This window comes from Megalobrama amblycephala, linkage group LG18 (assembly GCF_018812025.1).
Source record: "Megalobrama amblycephala isolate DHTTF-2021 linkage group LG18, ASM1881202v1, whole genome shotgun sequence".
NCBI classification, from domain to species: Eukaryota; Metazoa; Chordata; class Actinopteri; order Cypriniformes; family Xenocyprididae; genus Megalobrama; species Megalobrama amblycephala.
The window spans coordinates 27,768,199-27,796,165 of record NC_063061.1 but is presented as its reverse complement, the minus strand read 5'-3'; the positions used below and the strand labels follow the sequence as shown (position 1 = coordinate 27,796,165).

The following is a 27,967-nucleotide window of genomic DNA, read 5'->3' as shown; positions in this document are numbered from 1 at the left end:
TCTGAATGAAAAAGAATATTCAAGCGGGACATCATGTAGAACGGGAAATAATTGGATGGAAACATCTGAGGGTAGGATATTACTGGTTAATGTCATTTTTCCTTATCCACATGGCCTTCGGATGATGTCTGAAAGAATATATTTACAAGATGAGTGCATAATTGCCACCATAATGATTACCAGTAGATTATATAATTTATGTTTCCACACATGCCTGCATGTTTGAAATTCTGAAGCTAAATATGTCACATGAGATCAAGAATCCTTTTAAATATGGAAGTAAGAACAGTACTGGCCCAAAGACACCAGAGAGAAAGAGAGCAAGAGATGTCAGCCATTTTTAAATCAATGTGCTTTTAGGCGCTCTGCTGGTATTACACCGAGACCAATCTGTCATTGGAACAGGACAGTGTGTATGTGTGCGAGATACAGTATCTGCATGCATTTCTCTCTCTCTCGCTGTGTGTGTGGTACAGCACTCCCATTGGAATGAATAAGCCAGCATGGCTAAATATGGTCCCTTAGATTAAAGACAGTGTTAGAGGTTAATTAAGTTTTTTTCCTTTAAAACTCTGAATGGATTAGTTAGTTGTAAAACTACACTGACCGCCCGTCCCGAGATCTAGCTAATCAAAATTTCAGCCTTGTGCTTGCTTTGAATTTTGTCATCCCGCATTGAGAGCTGCTGTGATTTGATGCGACTGTGTTTGAAACCTTTGAGTCTGGGTGCTCTCTGTCAATTGTGCTGCAAGAACGAAAAAAAAGTTTCTTGATCACAGACTTGATTATACTAAGAGATCAGACAGCTCTGGCAGTCTCAGATGCTTTTTTTAGCTATGAGGACAGTCGAACCCCCAAAACATAAGAACAGAGCGGAGCAACATTTTTAGTCTCTTACAGAAGTCTGTTTGAGATAGAGACATCACTGAAACATTAGACTGTCACTCAGATCTCACGGCAATGGAAAGATTTATATGCGAATTCAGCCCATCTTTCGTGACTGTCGTTACATTATTGCTACCACCAAAATGTCACTATAGATGATGGGCCTGATACATTTCAATTTGTTTAGGCCTCTAAAAGTTTATTTGACAGCAATATCTTGACAGGTTTATTATCTTTATCTAACATGTTTTATGACATACAGCTTGTACTCAACCAGAATAGATGTGTCAACAAAAAGGGTAGATAACAAAGTTTGTGCATGACCTATTGAAATGCACCAGCATATTATTAACAAATTATTAAATGGATGTTTTTGTGATTTGTGACATTTGTGACAAACATTAAATAATGTTTCATTAAATCAATGTACTTCAGAATATTGTTATATTATACATATTTATTAACACACACACACACTATATATATATATATATAACAACATCCTGTGGTTAACCTGTATCTCATGTTTTCAAATGACCAATGATATAAATAATTTAATATATGTACTTGCTGAAATGTCAAACCTGTAAGATGATCGTACCAGGTCATCATTTCACATCAAACATCACACACTGTTATATTTGCCTGAAGGCAATGTTTTACAGGAACTATCTAAGGTGACACCCTCCCCGTGTGCTGAAGGGAATGAATTTCCTATTACGACCCACATGAGGATGTTCATTTGTGTGAATGATCACAGACGTGCTGAGCGATGTTGTCTGGGATCAGGAGTTTGGCATTTGAATCATGGGAGATCAACTATCTGACACAACCATTAACTGTGGCCTTGATCAATAATTTAACTCTGGTAATTTAGGCTCTATAATTAGGGATAGTGGATGGTGTCTTGGCTGCTTTCTAGGTTGTGGCTATTGTAGTGATGTTGCCAGATGGAAATAACAGGCAATAAGTGTCTCTTTCTTAGTCTCTCCATCTCATATGGGCACCTCAGAGTCAAACCCACTCGATTCAAGGTGTATTCCCTGAAATCAAATGCACAAAGTAAATTTATATTGTTTTAAATATATTTTACTGGTAAACAAGACAAAAATACTTATTTAGGCAACACACTCATCTGTTTGAGATTTCGGGCTAATTGGCTTTTCATTACTTGTTTTTTTTTTTTCAGACTAGTGGACAGTAGGGTTGTCACGGTACCAAACTTTCAGTAGTAGGTACCAATACCAGTAAAATTTTGTGGTTCCCTATACCAATTTTGATATCAGAGCAATTGAATTAATTACTTGAATTTTGGTACTTGATCAATTGAATTAATGTTTTGTTTCGTCCATTGGTTATCACAGTCAGTCATCGCAGTTAACGTTTCAATCGTGCATTTAAATATGGTTGTCAATCCAGAAACTTTGCAGTGTACTTTATATAAATAGGGCTTTAAATCAGTGCGTCAGGTCTTAAAGTGACAGCAGCCTAATATACCTGCCGTCAAATTATGAGAATATCTAAATGCCAGTTTCTCCTCGATGTCAAAATTGTGGCCAGTGAAAATGCTGAGTGGCTAGTAACTCTGGAAAACCACTAGCCACAGTGGATGGTGAGCAAAAAAGTTAACGTCAAGCCCTTATTATAAACAGAAAGCAAGAGATTTATAATCACTAAGGCTATCAATCTCTAGAGTACAAGCTCACTGAATTCTGTACTCTCACAACAATGAATCTCTTAGTTACACTGTGTTTACACGTTGATGGTTATAATAAAAGGATTCTGCGTATTCTGACTAACTTACTGACTAGCACCTCTGATAGGCCATTGCGTTCATGCATTCAACAGATATGTCTACAATGGTCAATGCTTGTAAAAACATGCTGTAAAAAGAAACCTTTGATGCTCAGAGAGTGCTCAAACAAGTAAGAATGAGAGCGTTTGAAAGCAGCGTCTATCAACAAATACTGAACATACCCGCTACTCTGTGCTATAGGTATGGCAGAAATGTATTAGTACCGACTGGTTTTGGTAGTACCGGTACATTTGACAACCCTAATAGAAAGAAAACATGCAAAATACATTTTTATTTTATTGCAATTATCTATTTGCATCTGTAGACTTCAGTTACAATACATGTATCAAAGGCTGTTTTGTCAAAATTAGTTTTTTTTCGAGTAGGAAAGTAGCACTTTCTTGCACTTAACTTTACAGTTTTATTCCCATCTATATTCTGAAGTTTTTTTTACAGAGGGCTATCTTCATATATCATTGGCCTGATTTTATACAACATTCTATTCCTTAAAACATGGTGATTTTTCCCCCTGGCTGTTGACAGTATTTTCTGATTTCTGTTCTGGGAGTGTATGCAAATTCGTTTCTATTTATTTAAATAATGGCTCACTTGCATATTTAAACTTGTAATTAAAAAAAAGCACTATGAGTATGTTAACATATGTTCCGCTACCTCATCTTCAAGTCTGTTTCCTGCAGTTCCTTTATCATTATTTTCTATATGCAATGTCCATGTAACTATATTTTTCCTTGCTTTAAGAAAGACTGCTAATCAATGTAAATATTGGCAAATAAATAAATCATGCACTGTATTTTGGCCACTATATTGGACTTGCAGTATATGAAGAATTTAATCGATCCAGCTTTCCTGCATTTTTAATGGATTATATTGTTCATGTTGAAGATGTACAGAATGATACATCAATGAAAGCGGGAAGCTTGAGCAAGATCTACCTAGTTTAATGTTACACGTGTAACAAATGAACTGAGCAGAGTCCAGATATTTGATATAAATATATCAAAAAGGAAAGCTGTGCATAGAATTTAGGCCTCCAAGCCATAGTAAACAGATTTTATACATACATATATGAATATATAAATATATATGTACATATACATTGAAAATCGCGTTCCAGGACGGGGTGGGTGTCCCCCTCGGTTGAAATTGCGTTCTGGGGTTTGGGGGGTGGGGGGGTGGGGGGTTGAAGGGGGTTTGTATGTGGTACATGGTGAAATGCTGTTTTAACAGAAGCTAGCAGTTTGTGTTGTTGTTTTGTTCTATGTTCTTATGTTACATCCAAGAATCGATTGCCTCTACCCTCAGACCATAAATAAGTTCTGTTTGGCATTGAAATATGAGGACTTGGGCATGATAGGTTTCAGCGTTTGTTTTAGCAACCTTCCACACAAGGCTGGTTTTAAAATATCATACAATGTAAGCTGCTAATGTAACATGGGCCTCTTGTCTCGTAATTATTGATGGGTTTGTAAAGTATCTGTTCTAATTCTCTCCTTTGAAAGTCATACAATATAAAATACAAAACCCTTAAAATAAAAATTGACACTATATACTTTTTTAAATCTAAACAATTTTTTTTTTTTTTTTTTTTAATAATAAAGAAAGAGAGAGATTTTGAATCGTATGTACGTTTTGTCAGCGTTTTGAACTATTTTGACTGATAGAGGAGATAGTAAGAAGAAACCAGAAGTGAATTAAGAGAGCTGTTCTGTGCCTTGTTCAGGCCTCAGTGTGCCACAGCTCAGATTAAAAGAGCAGAGGAGTTGAGGTTATCACGCTTCTGAGACTAAAATAGACCCACTGCAGCCCAGACCGGCCCAGCCCAGACCGAGCTGTGACATGCAGGGAGGATGCGCCACTTAGGGCACGTAAAGATGGAGAGATCAGGCAGCAAAAATCGTTCCTCACTGTCATTTCTGTTCCACATCAGCACTCATTCCAGACCATAACACCAAGCCCAGCATGTGTTTTTACACCCTTCATGAGAGTCCATATTCCTTCACAGTACTGAAACAAACCAATGAAGAGAATGGAAAAATATCAGAAAGAAACTTGACTTTTACATCTGAAGAAATTCAAGTAGTGCTTGCATACACAAAAGTCACTTTAAAATTAAAATCATATTAAATCAAGTTTTTAATGCATTGTTATGCAGCTGCTAAGGTGTAGCGGGTGCATGTTAGGGGATTGCTGCAGTATGTGGTTGCTGATAAGTTGCTAGGGCATTGCTATGTGTTTGCTATGGTTGCTAGAGCATTGCTACATGGTTTCTTATGTGTTATTGGTGATCCACAGACATTACTATGCTGTTGCTAGGGAGTACAGGGTGGTTGTTAGGGCATTGCTATATGGTTGCTAGGTTATATCGGTTGGTTACATTGCTAAGTGGTTGCTAGAGCATATCTATGCAGTTCCTAGGTTGGTCAAAGTGGTTGCTAGGGCATTGCTACATGGTTTATTAGATGTAGGTGGCCCTAGCACATTACTATGCAGTTGCTAGGGAGTTTAGGTTATTTGCTAGGGCATTGCTAAATGGTTTCTAAGATATTCTGGTTGATTACATTGGTTGCTATTGTGTTCTGGTTAGTAGGGCATTGCTACATTGTTTCTTAGGTGTTTTGGTTCTAGGGCATTACTATGCAGTTGCTAGGGAGTTCAAGATATGCAGTTGCTAGGGTGATCCACATGTGTGCTAGGGTGTTTTGTGTGATTGCTAGGGTGTTCTAGTTGCTAGGGCATTGCTATATTGTTTCTTCTGTGTTTGGTTGGTTCTAGGGCATTACTAAATAGTTGCTAGGGAGTTCAGGGAGGCTGCTACGGTATTGCTATGCAGTTGCTTTGGTGTTCTGGTTGCTAGGGCATTGCTACATTGTTTCTTCTGTGTTTGGTTGGTTCTAGGGCATTACTATGCAGTTGCTAGGGAGTTTAGGGAGGCTGCTGAGGCATTGCCATGCAATTGCTAGGGTGGTCCACATGGGTGCTAGGGTGTTTTGGTTGCTAGGGCATTGCTACATTGTTTCTTCTGTGTTTGTTTGGTTCTAGGGCATTACTAAATAGTTGCTAGGGAGTTCAGGGAGGCTGCTAAGGCATTGCTATGCAGTTGCTATGGTGTTCTGGTTGCTATGGCATTGCTACATTGTTTCTCCTGTGTTTGGTTGGTTCTAGGGCATTACTAAATAGTTGCTAGGGAGTTCAGGGAGGCTGCTAAGGCATTGCTATGCAGTTGCTATGGTGTTCTGGTTGCTAGGGCATTGCTACATTGTTTCTTAAGGCCTGTACACACCGGGTCGAATATCGCACGCGTTTATCGCCAGCGTTTTTCAAGACGTTTTTTGTGTTAATTTCCCAAGCGATTTTCACTGGCGATGCACTGAGTGAATGTGCAAATTCACTCCCGGACAGTATGTGGCGCTGGTGCTTAACGGTAGTGCAAATAAACATATTTATGATATTAAGTTAAAGAAGATAAAAATGCAGATAATAAATGGCATATATATGACATATTCAAGATTGTAGTCAGAAACGGTAGTGCAAATAAACATATTTATGAAACAGACATTCGGAACTATATTTCTTAAATGTAAATGAAAAAAAAAAAGGTAAAAATACAGAAATAACACACATCTATTGGTGTGGCCAAGAAGTGGCAGAGCACCCATAGTGTGCGTCTCAATCAGCTCCCTAGTTCACTAGTCAGGGCACTGATCAGGGAGTCGGCCACATTTACACGGTATACTGATACACGACCTAGGAAGCTAGGGAGCTGTTTGAGACGCAGGGATAGTTTGTAGGGGTCTTCCTCGTCTACTTACTTTCTCTTCGTCATCTTGGTATCAATGTGTGCTCGGCAAGACCGTTTTGTGCTTGAGCGCCACCAAGTCGTGTTTTACTGTAACTTCAGCAGCTCCAGGCAACAAAAGCACCTCTCTCGTTGGTCGGCCAGTTTTTAATGCGGCGCGTCAAACCAAAAAAACAGAGTTTTTAAACAAAATGATGCTTTTACGCCTGCCGTTTTTTCCATGTCGATGTTCACACTCACACTGGCGCCCTTTGTTTAGTCATGAACGTTAAACGTCAGCGATAATCGCACGCGATATTCGTCCTGGTGTGTACAGGCCTTTAGGTGTTCTGGTTCTAGGGCATTACTATGCATTTGGTAGGGAATTCAAGGAGGCTGCTAAGGCATTGCTATGCAGTTGTTAGGATCGTCAACATGGATGCTAGGGTGTTTTGGATGGTTGATATGGTGTTCTGGTTGCTAGGTCATTGCTACATTGTTTCTTACAATAGGTGTTCTGGTTGGTTCTAGGGCATTACTATGCAGTTGCTAGAGAGTTCAGGGAGGTTGCTAAGGCATTGCTATGCAGTTGCTAGGGTGGTCCACATGGGTGCTAGGTTGTTTTGGGAGGTTGCTATGGTGTTCTGGTTGCTAGGGCATTGCTACATTGTTTCTTATGTGTTCTGGTTCTAGGGCATTACTATGCAGTTTCTAGGGAGTTCAGGGAGGTTGCTAAGGCATTGCTATGCAGTTGCTAGGGTGGTCCACATGGGTGCTAGGTTGTTTTGGGAGGTTGCTATGGTGTTCCGGTTGCTAGGGCATTGCTACATTGTTTTTTTATGTGTTCTGGTTCTAGGGCATTACTATGCAGTTTCTAGGGAGTTCAGGGTGGTTGCTAAGGCATTGCTATGCGGTTGCTCAGGGGTTCCACACAGGGCATTCTGGCTGGTTGCTGTAGTGTTCTTTTTGCTAGGGTTAGTTGCTTTGGGTTAGGGCTGGTTACTAATGATTTACACCACTAATGATTGTTTCCAAACAAGGTAGATACTACAACATGCTGTGATGTCCAGTTTTTATTCTGGTTATATAATTCAAAAGAATAAAACAAAAAGAACATCTTTTTCAAAAGGCCTTAAATCACCACCAGCATGCTGTGGCTTACAGGAAAACCCACTAATGGATAAGAGATTAAAGATGTCTGTTCCATGTGATTTAATCTCATTATTAGAGTCGAAAAAGATTTTATAAGATAAAGATATTTTGTCCAATTCCAAGTAACAAACATCAGAATGTCATAACAGTAAGAAGGCAAGCATGAAATGCACCACAGATGGAGAGACACGTGAGGGAACACGTTTGTTGTTTGTTCCTCCATTCTTAACCAAATGCGGAAGCCAGATTATGATGTTTACAAGTAGGCTTACTAAATATCCCATATCTTATCAAAGAGAATAAATCGCTCTGCCCTCTTCCCCTCACGCTCATCCGATACATTAAAATTCAGCAGGACGTCCCAGATTTCAGCACACTGAATCGTGATGCTCTGACAAGCCCTGATCTTTTGCGGACCTTTTCTGTGTTTCTGAAGAGAGAAAATGCATTTATTCTGTTGGTGAAAGACGCTGCAGCAAGATGACCTTTAGATCAGCTGCCTTCTCTCTTCACAAAGCTTTTGAACTTCAGTAATCGAAGTGTCAGATGTTTTTGTGCTCTGAGGTAAAACATAGCCGGCAGGGTTGAGTTGCTAAATCCTCCACACACACACACACACACACACACACACACACACACACACGGCAGCGAAGGAATGTTTTCATTGATCGTTACTTTGGCTTGAATTAATAATGTCTCTAGTCACTAAATAACATCAGGGACTCATCAGAGAAAACTGCCTCCATTAATGCCGGGTTCAGGCTACACGACATCAGCACGATTTTGGCACAATCCGATAGACGTAGGGTGTCGTGGTGATAGGGCGTTGGAATCGATTGCTTCATCTCATATAGTCTGCGGCACTTCACAATGTCACGACAGAAAGACTAGCATGTCGGGTTCTGTCACATCTGTTGACCAGTAAGCTCTTCCTTATACACAGCTTTCAAAAATGGAGAAACGAAAGAGAGATGATGGTATTGGTGCTGCTAGGTAGAATTATGCATTAGAGAAAAGGTTCATGGAGCTATGGCAACAATACTCCCGCCTTTATGTTGTTTCCTCGAAGGACTACAACGACATAATGAAAAAAGATAAACGCTGGCGAATGATATTGGAGGAGCTTCAGCAACCCTATGAATGCTGGAATTAGCATTAGGCTAGTACAACCATTATTTGTTTATGCTCTTGTTTAAGGAAGTCAGTTGCTAGTTCCGCCTTCTCAATGACATTCCGCACGTTGCTAAATACGGCAAGAAATGATTGGTCGGGAAGCAACGTGTAGTCTGACATGTTGTCCAAGACGCAACAAGAATTTAGGAGTCAAAAATCACATAATCTGACACATTGACTACAGTAACCCGTCCAGTCTGGACTGTTACGTTACATTTTTTTTTTACTAGGTCTGAGCTTAGTAAATTTTGTGTTCATGCATAAAAAAATTCACCCCCAAAATTTTTATTCTGCATCATTTACTTACCTTCATGTTGTTCCAGAGTGTAGGATGTTTCTATTTTTGTGGAGCACAAAATTATATTAAAATTCTGTATTTAAAAAAACAACAGTAAAATAAATGCTTCAAGTGAGTTTAGGCATCAAAATATTCTAATTTACAATATAAAAATGGATATTAATTTTGAGATTGCATTTAAAGGGTTAGTTCACCCAAAAATGAAAATTCTGTCATTAATTACTCACCTTCATGTCGTTCCACACCCGTAAGACCTTCATCTTCAAAACACAAATTAAGATATTTTTCATAAAAAAATCCAGTGAGGTATCGGTGAGGTGACATTTTTAAAACAGTTCATGTGACTACAGTGGTTCAACCTTAATATTATGTAGCAATGAGAATACTTTTTGTGCGCCAAAAAAAAATAAAACCCCACAAAATAATGACTTTATTCAACAATATCTAGTGATGGCCGATTTCAAAACACTGCTTCATGAAGCTTCGAAGCTTTACAAATGTGGTTCAGTGGTTCGGAGCGTGTATCAACCTGCCAAAGTCACGCCCCCCAGTGGTGAACCACTGAAATTTCAAAACACTTATGATGTAACGAAGACTCGTTTACTCAAATCACGTGACTTTGGTGGTTTGATATGCGCTCCGAACCACTGATTCAAAACAAAAGATTCATAAAGCTTCGAAGCTTCATGAAGCAGTGTTTTGAAATCGCTCATCCCTAGATATTGTTGAATAAAGTCATTATTTTGTTTTTTTGGTGCACAAAAAGTATTCTTGTCGCTTCATCATATTAAGTTTGAACCACTGAAGTCACATGAACTGTTTTAAATTCGTCTTTAGTAGCTTTCTGGGCATTGAAAGTGTTAATTGTCTTGCTGGCAATGCAGGCCTCACTGAGCCAGCGGATTTTATGAAAAATATCTTAATTTGTGTTCCGAAGATGAAAGGTCTTACGGGTGTGGAAAAACATGAGGGTGAGTAATTCATTTTTGGGTACTAACCCTTTAAGAGTGTACAGTAAATTAGTGCTTTGAGCATTAGATAATATAAATGTAAAAATAGGAAATGAGCATGCACAATTAAAATATCCAAAATCAACTGATACAATACATAAACTGTTGTGCATCCCTACAATTTCACTTTATTCATACGTCACATTTTCCTCTACTTCTTGTGCCGTTTTATTGTTCTTTAAAGCTGTGCTTTTCACTCCATTGGAATCTTCTCATCCATCACTATTCCCCCTCCCCACAATAAATCCCTCATCTTTTCTCTTTTTTCCATATTTTTTCACACATATTTCACTGAGAGAAGGCCACCCATCGATTCTCTTCTCTGTAAGACTGTCAGGTTGGTGTGAGTAGGACGTGAAAGTGCTAAATGGCTCTGTGATGGGCTGAATCAGAAGGTTTAATGACAGCCGGTGAGGCTGCGCTCAAAGCTCTGGCCCATTCTCTGTCACCCCACGGGGGTCCGGTTCACAGGCCCTAAAGCAGTGCAAAGAGGCTGATGTCATTTCCATGCGGCAGTTTGCCAGGCACACTGTAAAAAGCCTTCTTCCTCTGGAACAGTAAGAACCCCTCAAAGCAAACGCAGTGAGTCACATTTCCTCTTCTGCGCAAAACCCTTCCACTTCATTTAGCTTGTTAGGTTGTGTAAAGATTCTTAAACAAGATGCATCTTACCCTGAAATCAGTAAGCAAAACATGGCTGTATAATAGCGAACACATCAACATAATGTTAGACCACTAATATGATTCTTTAGTATTATTTAGCATATATATATATATATGTGTGTGTGTGTGTGTGTGTGTGTGTGTGTGTTTTGCAAACCTACTTCTGAATATGTTTTGGGGCCACTGTATTTAAAGTAACAGCACTAGATTTTTTTCGGGGAATAACAAAGGAAGGACATACCTGCAGCTATTTTTTCCTTTGTTACTTTCATGAGTCCAGTCATGGATTTTAATCCCAGCCAATTAGTCCTAGTTAATCCTTGATAACCTTTAATAGAGGTTATACACAAACACAATGTCAAATTAAAGTGACAAAAGCCATGACAGTACTGGATTAGATGATACATGCACTATAAGAAATGTCCAAATTATGAAGTATGCTTTTGTGCACGCAGTGTCTCTAAACAGAGCTGTTATAATGACACAGCTAATTCTGTTAGCATGAGTCTGCTTACTGTGAACTGACTAATAAACTCTTTAATGAGGATTACAGATTCACATGCGCAAATCTGATTGAGACAATCGGAATGTCTCTTTATCTTTATCACATACAAATCTCTCTCTATCTCTCCTTGTCCCGTGATATTTATTTTGCAACATAGGCTCATTGGAAAAACGTGCCTGGGACAGCATTTCTTATGTTTGCAATGCATGTGCAGTGCTGTAGCAGGTGAGCTACAGAGCAAGCTTACCATGTGTCACGTCTTTGGACTTTATGTTTGCATTTTCATTTGTCACATGTCTCCCTTTGTTCAGTTTCCCGCCACTTGTTTGTTTCCATGGTTACCTTCATTAGTTCATTTGTACCAGCTGTGTTTTGTAAATTAGGCCCTGTCCCAAATGGCAACCTAAACCCTCACGGTCTTCCTCTGAGTCCGCACTTTCACGACGTAATGCCGCTTTGACTGCCGGGTAAAGTCCTCTGCGTAGCTCACAGTCTTGCGGGCTCAGCAGAAGTGCGCGTTGAGGGCGCATAGCAGCCGCAAAGGGGGTGCTCATGAGCACCCTTCTTTAAGCTTAAATGACGAATAGGACACCCTACGGTCTTGTGGATTTAACAGACACGCGCCATTGTAAGTCCACAAGACCGAAAGTGCACATGAAGTGTGCCATTTGGGACAGGGCCTTAGTCTTGTTTGCTCCTATTTCCTTTGTATATAAGCCCTCAGTTTCAGTTCAGTCTTTGTCCTGTATTGATTATGTTATGTGGTGTTTGTTGTTATTTCCTGGTGATTTTCCTGTTCCTTGTTCCTAGTATTCCGTTAAATGTTATTGAAGATATCTCCTTCGTCGTGCATTGAATGCTACAACACCCACCGTGACACCATGTAAGAAAAGCCATACATTGGAGTTGGTTATTTGAGGAAAAAATGAAAATTTATTAGTTTATAAATAATGCGCTATGTAAAAGTGTTTTGAGGTCAAAGTATTGTGCAAAAAAACACGTAAAAATAAAAACGCAATAATCAATATTCTGCCCATGTAATCACAATTTGTGTGGAAAGGAATAAAAGTTGTTGTTTTACTGCCATTAGTGTTAATTTCAATGGTAAACTGCCATGATATACTGTAGAGTATATTTGAACTTATGCAAAACTGTAGCTAGAGGCACATTTTTTTCTAAGAGCCAAGATTGTTGTATTGTGATGTACAATATATAAGGATAAATTCTTCTGATACAATATTAGAATCCTCTAGTCTCTTGTCTGCCAAAACCTGTTTAGAGTCGAGCGTTAGCAAAGCTAATTCATTTATGATCACTCTTTTACACAATTCCCACCTTTTCTCCACTGTTTTGTTTTCAGTTTATGTTTAGGTGACGAATAGCACCCAGACAGCTGTCAAGGTCTCTCAGTATCCATCTATTACTGTGAAACATTAGCAATGCTAATAGGCTAACCGCTAACGTGTCTTCTTGTTAATCATGTTATTTATTTATTTTTGTTTTACTTTTTCTGACTTATTCTGGGGTCTTAAACGAGTCGTTAAACCCTTAGATGTTGTTGGCTTCAATTTGTGTGTGTGTGTGTCTGTGTGAGAGAGACAGAGCTGCCAATTTTGCGATTTTGTCGCTAGATTTAGCGACTTTCCCGCCCCTTTTGAGACTTTTTTTCAAAAGCCTAGCGACAAATTTAGCAACCTCTTGGACAAACCTTACCTAGATTCCATGACTCGCCCACTGATATATATTTATATTAATATAAATCAGTGAACTTGCCAGTATGACGTCATCTAGTGACATTTACCGACCAGTTTTAGGTACTTTCAGCTTAAAGCAATTGGCAACACTGGTGAGAGAGAGTTGCATTTTGTGTCAGTGTATTTGTGGTTAGCACTGCACTTGTCTGAATATGCACATAACATTTTTTGTGACTGTAGAGTGCATACTATACAAACAAGTATGCTCTATGTAAATTTACAAATGCTTGACTGATGTACTGCAAGTGTATGGTCTTGTACTCTAGTAGCCTTACTGTCAGCACTCAAGTTAGCATCATATGTATGTTCCATTAAACGTATAAACTTGCCAAAATTATCCAACTATAACTAACTTATCAGCAAGATTTTCTTAAATTTTGCTCTGGCATGACAGTAGTTGACCATAGTTCTAAACTAGTTCCCACTATGGCACCCCTTGTGGCAATATTAATAATGCAATACATACTGGGACTAAATTATGGCACATTTTAACACAAAGATGACATTTCTATCTGCCATCTTACATGAAAATTTTCACTGACCTTGTCACAGTGCATTCTGGGATTGAGCCATAATAGAATGGGTTGTCTCTGTATCTCAGTAAAACTGCACCTATTACAAAAACATTAAAATGACTAGTTAAATTGGTCAAAGTCAATGTTTACTCACATTATATAAAGAGTGAAGTACTTATAAAGTGTTCATTTTGGACCCCGGATGTGTATCTTTATGAGTGCGATTCTTCATATATAGATTCACACAGATATAGTCTGCGATGATATGGGTGTTTTAGCAGTGTGTGAGTGTACTAAGCATGCGTGCGTGTGAGATAGTGCTGGAATGGTGATGGGTCAGGGCACTGTGAAACATCAGGCCTCACAGTCGTTGGCTAATTTTAGCCCTGGTGCACTGTACACCGCTACAGTATCTCTCACACAGGCAGATTAATAGAGTTACAGAAGCCTCTACTGTATCACTGCTGTTGCCCGAGCCATTCCCAGAGACAGCGGTGGGAGGAGAGAAAGAAAGAGTGTGGAGATACAGAAAGAGGTCGAGAAGACGAATAGAGAGGAAAACAAGAGAAAGTATGGAGCTTGAGCAGCAGTTTTTGCAGTTCATTGGGTTCACATTGAAATAAAAATTGCTGTGATTAGCGAGATTTTCAGTAAAATGTGCAATGCAGTCTTACTGGGAAAAAAACATGAAAATGATGTTGTTTCTTGCATGTTTTGTGATACTTTCAAACTGAAATGTCCAGTAAGTGGTACTAAAAGTGCGTTTTTTTTTTTTTTTTATTACCAATTCGGCAACATTTTATTACATTGGTTGTTGAATGTATTTTACCAATATGTAAATTAAATGTCTGTTGAGTGGCACTTAAAGATTAACCACCTCATTTGAAAATCATCAATGTAAGTGAACATGACTGTTCCTAATGTTTCTACAACCCCAGACTGTAAAAGAAATGACATGACATTATTAACACATTAGAGCAATGTAGATGTTCTTACTGCGGTTCTAGTTTAATCAACAAAACGAACCTAGTATCACTATTATAAGTGACCCAATGTTTTACCTTTTATCTTTTTTTTTTTTGTTGATAATTTAAATATTTGGTTGTAGTTCCCTGTTGCAGTATCAATGGTTACCATAGTAAACGTATATAAGAGAAAGAAAGAATAAAAAATAAACAATGTTTTTGCACAAAGTTCTGTCATGAAACTCTCGATGGCACAGGCTGAGAGTTCCTTAAAGGGTTAGTTCACCCAAATATGAAAATAATGTCATTAATTACTCACCCTAATGTCGTTCTACACCCGTAAGACCTTCGTTCATCTTTCGAAGACAAATTAAGATATTGATGATGAAGCCTCTTCTATTGAGAGCAAAGCCATTCAAACTCTCAAGATCCATAAAGGGACTAAAAACATATTTGAAACAGTTCATGTGAGTTCAGTGGCTCTATCTTAATATTATAAAGCGACAAGAATACTTTTTGTGCGCCAAAAAAACAATATCTATATGGGCCGATTTCAAAACACTGCTTCAGAGCTTTACGAATCGAATCAGTGAATTGGAGCGACAAAGTCACGTGATTTCAGCAGTTTAGCCCTTTGATAGGAGATCCGAATCATTAATTCGAAACAAAAGATTCATAAAGCTCAGAAGCTTCATGAAGCAGTGTTTTGAAATCAGCCCATATAGATATTGTTGAAAAGTTATTTTGTTTTTTTGGCGCACAAAAAATATTCTCCACTGAATAGATAGAACCACTGAACTCGCATGAACAGTTTCAAATATGTTTTTAGTACCTTTATGGACCTTGAGAGTTTGAATGGCTTTGCTCTCAATAGAGGCCTCACTGAGTCATCGGATTTCATCAACAATATCTTAATTTGTGTTCGAAAGATGAATGAAGGTCTTACGGGTGTAGAATGACATGAGGGTGAGTAATTAATGACATTATTTTCATTTCGGGGTGAACTAACCCTTTAACTCAATCTGCTTACAATTACGTAATTCTCTATAGGGCACATCTGATTAGTCCCTGCTCTATCAGTAGCCAATGAGCTCGCTCAAATATTTGGTCAGCATTTGCTGTAGCCCTTGCAGCATGCTTTCAGAAACCCTCCACCTTCCCCAGCTCCACCTGTATAGATCTGCTACTAGGGTTACACTTTATTTTGATGGTCCTCTTTAGACTTTCTATTGACTATAAGTAACCATGCACTTACAGTACATGTCAACTAACCCTCATTGGAGTATTAGTAGTCTGTTAGGTTAGGGTTAGGTGTTAGGGTTTTGGTTAGTACAGGGGTATGTAAGCTCAGTCCTGGAGGGCCACTGTCCTGCAGAGTTTAGCTTTAACTTGCCTCAACACACCTCCCTGAAAGTTTCTAGTATGCCTAATTAGACCTTGATTAACTGGGTCAGGTGTGTTTAATTGGGGCTGGAGCTAAACTCTGCAGTGGCCCTCCAGGACTGAGTTTGGACACCCCTGGGTTAGTAGAATAAGTTGACACATAGTTGCAAAGTTAATTATAGTCAGTAGAATGTCTGATGGGGGCCATCAAAATAAAGCTTTAGCAGATATTAAGCAGACAGTCTACTAATACTCTCATGAGAGTTAGTTGACAGGTAGTGAAGCACGTCTTACTTGCTCACAGAAGTGTGTCGTGTATGTATTGGCTGTAGCAAGTACCGTACTTGCTCAGCAGTAACCAACAGAAGGAGCAATAACACCAGCAGCAGCATAGCAGATCTATTCTGCCAAGACTAAACATATCAACATTGTCATATCCATTACCATGCCAAACACTCTGAGACTTGTCATGACACAAATGCATTCATTTGGTTGTATTCCTCTGGGAGAACTTGGCCTAGGGATACACTGCTCTCATAAGCTTGATCATACTTCCCATGAGGCACTAGGGCACAGTGGAACATGACTTACAAACCCACCGAGGTTTATACATCCGGCACAGATTACAGCATTGTGGAAGAATGCAACTGATACATAATCAAATCACTAACTGGAATCTGCCTCCAAACACCACAAGCCAAGAGAAAAAGGGAAAGATAAACAGGCTAGTTTGAGAAGGAGAGCGAGCTGGAGAATAATTGATATTAAGTAAGTGTAGAGCGCCGAGGCTTGCTCTGGCATTCACCGATCTCTCTGCTTGACTCAGCTGCCCATGTTTCTATTGCCTACTTTTTACCATTATAAAATATTTTTCTTTTTAATGTCTATTCCTCCTACTCCATTAGGTTTGTTCATCTGCTCCTCTACAGCTGGTCATTTGAAAGAAACATCAATCTCACTTTACATTTATAATTATATGAGTAAACACTGAGAAGTAGCTATTCAAACTCGAAAACTGTCATCAGGAGACATGTGGCCCAAAAAAGGGGTTTTCAAACTGGAGGCAAGTTGACCAATGTGATTTAAGATAAATAGAAACACAAACACATTAATAAACAAATTAAAACAATAAAACAGTAAAATAACAACAAAGTATCAGAATTCAGAGGTTCGTTAAAAACAACACCCAGATTTTTTCACCCATGGCTTCACACAAGAAGACAGTCCACCAAGGTTTATTTTGGGAGCATTAAGTGAATCCGAAGGTCCGAATACAATAATTTCCATTTTACTCTCATTGAAATTCAAGAAGTTTAGAGACAGCCAGGCCTTTACATCTGTCAAACAGGCCATGAGAGTGTCCAGACCGTCTGAATTAAATTTAAAGGCAGATAAATTTGGCTGTCATCAGCATAACAATGGAATGACAGCCCATATTTCCTAAAAATAGAACCAAGTGGGACCCAAAATGGATCCCTGGGGAACCCCACAAGATTAAAGAGCATCACTAGAAATGTATTCACCAATGTTAACTCAAAAAAGTGCAGTTTTTTTTAAATAAAAATAAATAACTGAATACTTAAATGAATTGATTAAAATAATTAAAGGTGCCATCGAATTGAAAATTGAATTTACCTCGGCATAGTTGAATAACAACTCCATGAGTTTCCATGAGTTCATTGCATGGAAATGACATACAGTGAGTCTCAAACTCCATTGTTTCCTCCTTCTTTTATAAATCTCATTTGTTTAAAAGACCTCCGAAGAACAGGCGAATCTCAACATAACACCGACTGTTACGTAACAGTCGGGGTGTACGCCCCCAGTATTTGCATATGCCAGCCCATGATCGAGGCATTACACAAGGGCAGCCAGTATTAACGTCTGGATGTGCACAGCTGAATCATCAGACTAGGTAAGCAAGCAAGAACAATAGCGAAAAATGGCAGATGGAGCAATAATAACTGACATGATCCATGATAACATGATATTTTTAGTGATATTTGTAAATTGTCTTTCTAAATGTTTCGTTAGCATGTTGCTAATGTACTGTTAAATGTGGTTAAAGTTACCATCATTTCTTACTGTATTCACGGAGACAAGAGCCGTCGCTATTTTCATTTTTAAACACTTGCAGTCTGTATAATTCATAAACACAACTTCATTCTTTATAAATCTCTTCAACAGTGTGTAATGTTAGCTTTAGCCACGGAGCACCATCAAACTCATTCAGAATCAAATGTAAACATCCAAATAAATACCATACTTACGCGATTAGACATGTTGCATGACGAACACTTTGTAAAGATCCATTTTGAGGGTTATATTAGCTGTGTAAACTTTGTTTATGCACTGTTTAAGGCAGTCGCGAGCTCCGTGGGCGGGGAGCGTGAGCATTTAAAGGGGCTGCGGCCTAAATCGGCTCATATTTAATGATGCCCCAAAATAGGCAGTTAAAAAAATTAATTTAAAAAATCTATGGGGTATTTTGAGCTGAAACTTCACAGACACATTCAGGGGACACCTTAGACTTATATTACATCTTTTAAAAAGACGTTCTACGGCACCTTTAAATAAACTATTGATATAAATAAATAAGTCATCTAACAGTACTAATCATTAGAAAAAAGTAAGAATGTAATATAACAAAATTAAATACTCAATATTTTCCAAATAATATTTTTACACATATTTATAATATTATTTTTACAGCATAAATTGGGCCTTATGAATATGCAGGGTGCCATTTTAGAATTTTGGTCCCTTGCATGAGGATGATCATATTTGGGGGACTGTGGTATGTAAAAAAAACCCTGGCCTAAACAACTCAATTTGTGATTATTTTAGGAAATAGCCTGTATTTAAACATTATTTCACTGCTTGGAAGGCAAGAATCACTATTACTATTGCTCATACTTAGGGTTAGAGATTTGAACAAAACCCAAACACCAAGTATAATACCTCAAATCATGCAGCTTGTAGACAGTGCTAATACTTTTCTAAATGATCAGAGTCAGACATATGATTTTCACTTGGCAAACAATAATGAGATTGCAGAATGTCTGGACTCAGGACTGGCTCATGTGTTCGATCCATGTCCGTGGCAGTGCCTGGTAGGGGTTATCTGATGCTGGTGGTCTGATCTTTTAAGTGCTGTGTGTCCTTTCACCAGTAACCTTGAGCATTAATCGAGTGTTGTTGGTTAGCATTCCCAAAGTGCTTTGACACTACACAATGCTGTTGTTTGTTAAAGATCAGAGTGGAACCCTGAAGGAAAAAATGTAACACATTATTTGTATGTAAACTATTAAAGCTATTCTTTTATTATTCTGTATGGCGAAATTGCTAATACAATTGAGCTCTTGAACTCTTTTATCCAAAGTGACTTACAGAAAAACAGTCACGGAAATGGTCCCTTTGGAGCAACCTGGGGTTAATTGCTTTGTTCAAGGGTAGAATGGGGATAAAATTAAATTAGGATCTCAGTAACTCTCATATAGGTGAATAACCTCCAACCAGCCTATGACAGAAACTCGGACATTTTGCTTAGAAATACAACATTTTAACTGTTAAGACATGCTAAGACATGTGACATTTGCTTTAAAATAACAGACTTTTAATGGTAACTCTATCTCATCCTTGAGTACTGCTATAGAGCAACGCAAGAGTGCATGTTAAACGTTAAAAATGTAACATTTTAACATATAAAAATATTTGAACACATAAATTTAATATTTTAAAACATAAATTTCACATATTTCAAATATGCATGTTAAAAATTTATCCCCATTCTACCCCTGAACACTTGCAATGCATTGTCTAAACATTAGTGTCTGCTTTCCATACAGTACTTGTGTAAGGTTTTTAGTTATAATTCTCGCCAGAGAATTCTTGGTGTCTGTGTCTGTTTGTGGATATTGATTTCAGATTGGAATGATTCATTGACATTGGGGGTCTTTCCCATGTCAGCACTTCCTGATATTGTGTGTCAGCCCCATGAGGTGTATTTACAAGACTTGAAAAACCAATATAGATACAATGCTAGTCATATGTATATAAGATACAGCCATTCCCTCAGGCCAATTTGAAGGTTAATGTGTTTTGACAATATTCTTGACCCCACAGCTCAATGACTATTACAGCTTTAAATTAGGAGGTGCCGCTGGATTTGACTTTTAGACATTAGAATTTTTTTTTTTTTGGAAAAAAACTTAAAGATAAATTATATGATTTCTGTGTAACTAACATCACCAAACGGAACTGCAAAAATTAGGTTTCCAAACCACTCCCTTTTTGCCATTAGTTAAAAGAAGAGATAGCCCCGCCCCAAACTCACACCATTGGCTGAGGCACTGTTGCTATGTTGAGCTGGACAGGAATGCGGTCAATTTTGATTTAATGTTTTCTTGAGTGCAATGATATATGGAAATTTGAGTTCAAATATCTGTGACAAAACCCTCTGTATTTCATAAAGAAATACTTCTGTATCACATTACAAGTGTCAAACTATGAGAGAAATTTGTCGAGACAGTTTCGGCAGTCTGTTCTGTTAACACACAATGACGCCTCAGCTTCTTTGCAGTAACTCAAAAATAGTGTGAGACTACAAAAGGTCACCACATCTCACTGTGGGTTTTGTGGAGCATAAAATGAACTTAACCCATCACAGGCCCATACCATAAGCGGCTATTAAAACACCATCAAATTCGCACCTTAGTAATTCCAGCCATATGTGGAGAGCAAGAGCAATTTCTTCGACATAGATAACAATTACTTTTAGCTTCAAATCCTGCTTTAATTTGGCAGGGGGAAATGTCCACAGCAATACAGGGTTTATCATGCAAAACCAGTTAGCACTGAAGCTGGAAAAAACATTACTGGAGATATTTTTTTGGGGGGTATGTATTGAGTTTCTCCGGCCAGGGTTGTATAATGAAATAACTGGCCCGGATAGAAAAAAAACCCGAAGAGATGTGTGCAGTTAATGGGCTTTTCATGCAAATGAGGGATGGCTGAATTAGCGAGGGTGCCCACGGAGGCATTCAGGAGAGAAGATCGGCTTTGTTCGGAGCCAGTGCCGTTGAAACCTTTTATCCCATGCCGTTAGCTAACGATGGATGATCGCACTAAGCTATAACATGAGCTTGTCTGATTAACCCGCAGAATCGGTGTCTTTATTCATGTCAGATGGGAGGTGCTGTTTAAAAGTGGAGTTTCATCCTGAATTCCAATGTCAGAATATTTCATAGTAGTGGTGTGGAATACTATCAGTCGGGGCAGCCGTGGCCTAATAGTTAAAGAGTAAAGGCGAAGATACACAGGGCAACTTTTTGAGCAATGTCGCTGAGTGATGTTGCTTGGGTACTTTCCCATTGAGAATGGGCAACAAATTTCGATCTAAAGTATCCAGATAGAAAGTTGTTGCCCATTCTCAATAGGAAAGTTCCCAAGCAACATCACTCGGCAACACTGCCTGCCAACATTGCTCAAAAAGTTGCCCGTGTATCATTACCTTGAGATTGGTAACCTGAAGGTTGTGGGTTTGATTCTCAATACCGACAGGAATTGACTGAGATGCTCTTGAGCAAGGAATCTAACCACTAATCGCTCCCCGGGCACCACGGCAAAATGGCTGCCCACTGCTTCGGGTGTGTCCACAGTTTGCAGTGTGTGTGTATTCACTACACACTACTCCTAATGTGTATGTACTAACTTGGATGGGTTAAATGCAGAGGACACATTCTGAGTATGGGTTTCCATACTTGACCTTCACATGTCACTTTAACTTTTTTGCAAAACTCCAAAAAGCATTGCACTTGTGATGCAAGGCGCTAAGGTACAGTCACATGAAATATGAGTCACAATAAAAGAGCTTAAAGCATACTATGCATTTTTAATCTTTTTTCGGATAAAACTAAGGCTATGTTCACACTGTCAGTCCAAATCCAGTTGTGTATCCGATTGCAATCTGATCTAAAATTATTGACTGTCCACACTGTGTCTCGCAACTGTTCAGATCCAATTTGTGTATCCAATGCCACTCTTTAGTTTTCCAGAATATCTGTATTGGTTTCTATTGCAATGACATTGCTTTGGTAGATATAATCCAAAAACAACAACAATGCATAATGGAGGGATTGCAATACAGATGTTGTCTTATTTATAAAATGCCAATGTGTAGCAGAGGCAGAGGCAGAAATGTCTCCTACAAGGTATGCGTGGCTTTATTCCGTGCTGTTGTCTCGGCTGGTTTCAAAACATATCTCCGATATATTTTCATTTTCTGCTTGTACAACCTAGTTTCTGCAGCAACTTTCAGCATGCTTCCTATAACAACATCTGACATGTTTACGTTTTACGTGGCGTGTGAAAGTCACATAAACAATGCAAAATCTGATCAGAGCAGTCAGACTGAAACTAATTTCCAGAAATGCGATTTGAATGATTTCAAACCACATACTGTATCAATGTAGCTCGAAACGGATTTGTAAATATTGCATTTCGTGTGATTTTTTTGCTGTTCACACTTGCTAAATCTGATGGGATTTCAATCAGATATGCACAAAAATCAGATTTGGACTGACAGTCTGAACGAGGCTTAAATTTAGCGCCACACACTGAACTTTGAAAAGTGTTGCAAAACATGCAAAGGGCAACAAAATATAATTTTGGAGAAAAATCACCACAGGCACATTTTTTCCAATTAGCCTAGGTTGATCAAAATTGTCCCTAAGTACTTTTTAAATATACATCCATTTTTGTGTTTATCAGTGCATGTTATTGCAAAAGGGGGAAAAATGCTTATCATTGTAATCTTTTACCAAAAAAAAAAAAGACTTTCTTTTGGTTGACATCTCGAATTCCTCTTATTTTCCAACCCCTAAAATTACCTGTCATACACAGACCACTTTTTTATAATTCATTCAATTCTCAGTGGATAAAATCAAGTCCTGCCATGCATTTTTTACTCCTTGAAAATCCAGTTTCACCCAGAAAATGTCACATTACAGGAGTAAAATGCAATTATTTGGTTGTGAATTGTCTGAGAAGTTGTGTGTGGTTGTGTCTAACTTTAAAAAGAGACAATGTGAATTATATAACAACCACAATCTCTTTCGGTCGACTACACAGAATAAGCAGCAAAATATAACAAGAATAAATGTGCATCTCTTTCACACACACACACACACACACATCTCTTTCCTTTCATCCCCTATCCATTTCTCTGCATTATTTCACTCCGTTTAAAATTGCCACCCGCTTCCGTCTTGCCAAGCCTGAATTGATTTTTTAGGCATTCAAAGCCTTTCACCCCTCTGAGTCTCTGTTGTGCCAGCACACAATGTAGTTTGCATATGACTAATCATCTGCCGTGTTTATATGTAATCTCATATCATTTCAGGCCATGTCCCCTGTTTTCTATCTTCTTCTCTCCTTTCCTCTCCCTCTCTCGCCTTCTGGCTGTTTCGCTCTTGTGAAACTCAAAACAAATCTACCTTTGTTCAAAACACATGCAAATATCCCAGGCGTTCGCTAAGATGGACAGGGGCTCTTGCAATTGTGTGTAAGAGTACCTAATGTTTCACATAAGTGTCTGTGGGCGGCATTCTCAGTGGTTCTCAACTGGTGGGTCGTGACCAGGTATTACAACAATGCTAAATGCAAATAACGAAACGCAGCTTAGCATAAAACTGTGCATATTAAGCACAGCAAAATAAGTATGCTTTTAAAAGGTAGAAGGAAATTGCTGTAGGTATTTTAGTGAAAATTCATCTGCAAATTTTGAGTATTTGGCCCAGTATTTGTTCCGATCTGGTAAATCCCACTTCTGATGCTGTTTATGCTTCTACAAAATTGTCAAGTTTCCCATTTAGCCTATGTCAAGTTAATTATTTTGCATATTGTTGGGCCTTGAGTTGATGCTGAAACCAGCCTAAGCTTGACTAGCTGAAAAGCAGCCAAAACTCATCTAAAACCAGCCAACAGACCACCAAAGGCCAGCAAAGCAGCTTAGGCTGGTTTAACAATGTAGCATCATGGTGAGTTACCACTCAATGTCTAAATGTATCATTTGAACCCTAAAGCAAAGCCAGTTGAGAACTGCTGTGGACTATAGAACAGCTCTTTTTATTGCAGTTTTATTGATGCAGATATACAGTATTAAGTATCAGACCTTTTAGTAGGCAAAGATGAGATGGATAACACATCTTCTTTTCTCCCGTTGACTGTTGTCTTTGGGGTTGAATATAATTGTTTTGAATCCTCCAGGGCAGTGACTCGTCATTCTGAGACGCATTGCTCCCGTGATGCTCTGTTCTCACTGCATTATTAGCAATATAAATCTGCAAAGAGGTGAAAAGGCATGATCATTCTCAGCTCTGCCTACATAGTAATGCAGAAATTGTACAACATAACCATTAAGATCAAAGGCGAGTAGAGCAGGAAACTACTTTGGAGGCTTACAGTATCTAGCAGCATTTCAGCCTCAGGCCACGTCCACATAGCAAGAGAATACGGTTGTAAGTCCTGTATTTGAGTCCTTAATACGATTACGTTCACACAAAGTTCAGTTATTTACGGGAGTAACAACTGCATTCGATAAACAAACACACCTGTAAATTTTCAGGACTCACAACCACATTCTCAGAAAACATACTCTGTGTGAATGAAACCAAAGTCCCTTTCAAGGAAAGTCTGTTCACTTGGCGGCCATTTGTAATGCCTCTGGGCCTATGCTCTGGGCAGCTATTTCAAGCATTCAAGACCAAGTCCTATCTTTTTGAATGGGGGAATCCTGAAATCTAAAAAAAAAAAACGCTTGACGAACTCACAATTAAATAACTAATAATAAATAATTAAAGAACTGTCCCATAAATGTTGTTTCTTATGCTCAAATAGCATTAAAAGTGTTATTTTCAGGCTAGACGAGCCAATGCACATATGTGGTTCAGGTTTCTTTGGGAACCAGGGCGTCTAAAGGCAGCTGCAGTGACGCAATGACTTTATCAATCAGCGATTGGCTCTTTTACTTAGAAGGCGGGACGTATTCCGCCATATTGCGCGTTGCAGTTTTTCCCATTCATAACTAACAGGAGTGAACTGTCTTTCTATGGCTGCGTCCGAAAACCTAGGTAGCTACCTTGCTGCCTCACTGTCTTATAAGAGAATGACTTGTACGGCAGCGTTTGTGCATGAAGGCACCTCACTAAACAGATTTCGGACAGACTTCTGAGGCAGCCTAACAGTTTAATGATCTACAGCAATATAGCGCGAGCTTTGGTGAGAACTAAACAAATAATTAATTATTACAGTAGTAATTTCTCGATAGAAATCATATCAAAATTGAAATAAGTTGGTCAAAATCGTACATTTATACACAAACTGAGCAGCAAACGCAACTTTCGGACGCCATCTTTATTTTTCTAGCTCAACTGTCACAGAATGGAAAGCACAGGATTGTGGGATATCAAAGGCAGCTAAGGATACATCCATGCTTCCTTCAAAATCGATCTGAGGAAGGTATCTCATGAGACAGGAAGTGAAGCTAACATTGGATTCGGACATGCCTTGATGCCTTACTACCTTGAAATGTGTCCTCAGAAGGCAGCATTTTCCAGTTTTCGGACGCAGCCAATATCTATAGTCTTTGACGAAACCGAACTGGACAACTAGTTGTCTGAAGGACTTGACGGATGAACTCTTGCTTGATTGGACTGAATTCACTGTTCGCAAAGACCCGCCCTCTTTATTTTGTTAGTACGTCCGACGAGTCACGCCACACATCATGTTCTCACCTCAGTGAAAAATACACTGTGGAGCAAAGAGGACACAGACAACGCGTCGACAGACAAGACAGAGCAGGTTACTTTTGATATGAAACAAAGTCTCAAATTTCACATTTTGTAATTAAAAAAGATGTAAACAATAAATACCATTTTGTGGCTCTTCAGTGTCATGACAGATCTGGCGAGTGCTTTGTCGGACAAAATAGCGGATTCGGCGTTATGATTGGTTATATCGCATGTCAATCAAATTCCCGGCAAATGGTCCATTGGAGTCTTATCATTTTTCAGTTTTATGGATGTCATCTTTGATATTACTTTGGTCACTGTCGCTATGGTTACTGTACTGGTAAAAGAATACGGACTACACACATACACACACTCAAGACGCTTCTGTAAGTAGCTGTTTGAACGGGACAATTTGAGACTCGCATCTAAATTATTACAGTATAAACTAGGGAAGCAAATGTATCATGCAAATCTATTTTATTATATTTCAAATTTAATTTACTCCTGTGATGACAAAGCTGAATTTTTAGCAGCCATTGTTCCATTCATCATTCTGTTTTCTCAATATGCATAATAGTGATTTCTGTTACTCAGCAAAACACCATCCTGTGCAAAAACCAAGAATCTTTAATGAAACCACTGACCTTTTTCCTCCTTGTGTTCCTCCTTCAGATTTTTCATATGACGTATGACCTGGCGAGTGCAGTGGTAAGAATCTTTAATCTGATTGGCATGATGTTGTTGCTGTGTCACTGGGACGGATGCCTGCAGTTCCTGGTGCCTCTCCTGCAAGACTTCCCTCCTGATTGCTGGGTGTCCTTAAATGGTATGGTTGTAAGTATTCAAAACTTTTCATTACTATTTTGCAATTTTATTTCGAACCAAACATTGGATCAGGTCAAAATGATCATTTAATCAGTGGATAAGAAATGATTTAGGGAAAATGTTCTCTAAATGTTTAACTGCTCTTCATTAAGAAACTTAGTAATGACAGTAAATACATGCTGCGTTCACATAGTGTCAGAATTACCGTAATTACGAGATGACAACTCAGATTCTACTCTGAATCGTTCACACGATGGGACTCAGAAATTGCTCGTTTCTATGGCAACTCTCATGGATCCAAGGGTGGCATTGTTGGTTATGACAGCAAAATATTTAATCACTACATAAATTCACCTCCTGCAAAATACAGAAGAACAAAGAAAGCACCTGGCAATTCTGGTAATATTAAAATGCCACATCAAACAGAAGTATGTGTAGCGGTCGTTACCTAACTAGTCCCTGTTGTCCATCATCTGCTACCCCCCTGTTCATTCACTGATTCTCTGATGCATGCAAAACTGAAAAGCATTAATCATTAAATCATTTTTGAGGCACTTAGTAACAAATAAACTATTTCACAAACAGAACTATATAGATTTTATTTTAAAGAAATTAGTACCTCTATTCAGCAAGGATACATTAAACATATCAAAAGGGTCAGTAAAGACATTCATCAAAGAAACCTCCAACAATTATGGTTTCCACAAAATTATTAAGCAGCTTCTTTGACCAGGAAATCTTCAGTTCATTTCTTCTGTTCAGTCCGTCAAGGTCAGATGTCTGCGAGTGAAAACATGAACACACTGGAAAGCCCCTTCATAGCAGAAAATTAAGTTGTAATTCAAATTGAAAGAGACACTGACAGTTTTTTCATGTTTAATACTGTAAAGCTGCTTGCTTTTAAACAATCTATTGAATAAAGTGGTATATAAATAAACATGACTTTACTGAAGTGCTGAATTGCAGAGCTCGTGCAAACATCCACATCTCTATGATCACATGCTTTCTTTACTGTTTTCTTACCGCTGTCAGTTTTGTTTTATGTTTATTTTGTTATTGAAAAGAAAAGCACGCAGCATTAACATATTCATCAAACGCCGCTCTCAGCAGTGTGGGTGGCGTCAGGATGTTTGCTAACAGCATACTGCTGCTTAAGTATTTCGAACTTCTTTTTACCCCACAACGAAGGACAAAAAAGAATTTTGCCGTGTTGGGGAAAGTTACTTTTAAAAGTATTGCATTACAATATTGTCTCCCTAAAAAAGTAACTAATTGCATTACTCAGTTACTTTTTATGGAAAGTAAGGTGTTACGTTACTTTTGCATTAGTTTTTCTCATCTTGGCCTTTATGTTTGTTTGTTTGTTTGTTTTTATAACAAAAAAGTTCTATTTTTGACAAATTTCACCTTTCACACCAAAAGTGAAATGAATAAGCCTCAGGCTGAAGGAAATGCAA

At 38.5% G+C, this 27,967-nt stretch overlaps 1 protein-coding gene and 1 long non-coding RNA gene across 3 annotated transcripts in view; one reads left to right on the top strand and one right to left on the bottom strand.

Annotated features, from left to right (window-relative positions):
- The window catches only part of LOC125252572 (potassium/sodium hyperpolarization-activated cyclic nucleotide-gated channel 1), a 134,405-nt gene that overhangs the window by 39,786 nt on the left and 66,652 nt on the right, over positions 1–27,967 (top strand). The window contains exon 3 of the mRNA XM_048165993.1: positions 26,358–26,519. Coding sequence (XP_048021950.1) covers positions 26,358–26,519 — 162 coding nt within the window. The remainder of the gene's footprint in view (positions 1–26,357; positions 26,520–27,967) is intronic.
- LOC125252573 lies at positions 6–27,832 on the bottom strand. Of its 2 annotated transcripts, none has more exons than XR_007181244.1 (7): positions 27,130–27,831; positions 26,959–27,028; positions 26,716–26,867; positions 26,330–26,503; positions 24,068–24,236; positions 13,574–13,643; positions 6–128 (listed from the first exon to the last, which is right to left on the bottom strand). It is a non-coding gene; the product is annotated as an uncharacterized LOC125252573 (long non-coding RNA). The 2 variants fall into 2 exon arrangements; XR_007181245.1 differs by lacking the exon at positions 6–128 and adding an exon at positions 11,013–11,100 and having other exon boundaries at positions 27,130–27,832.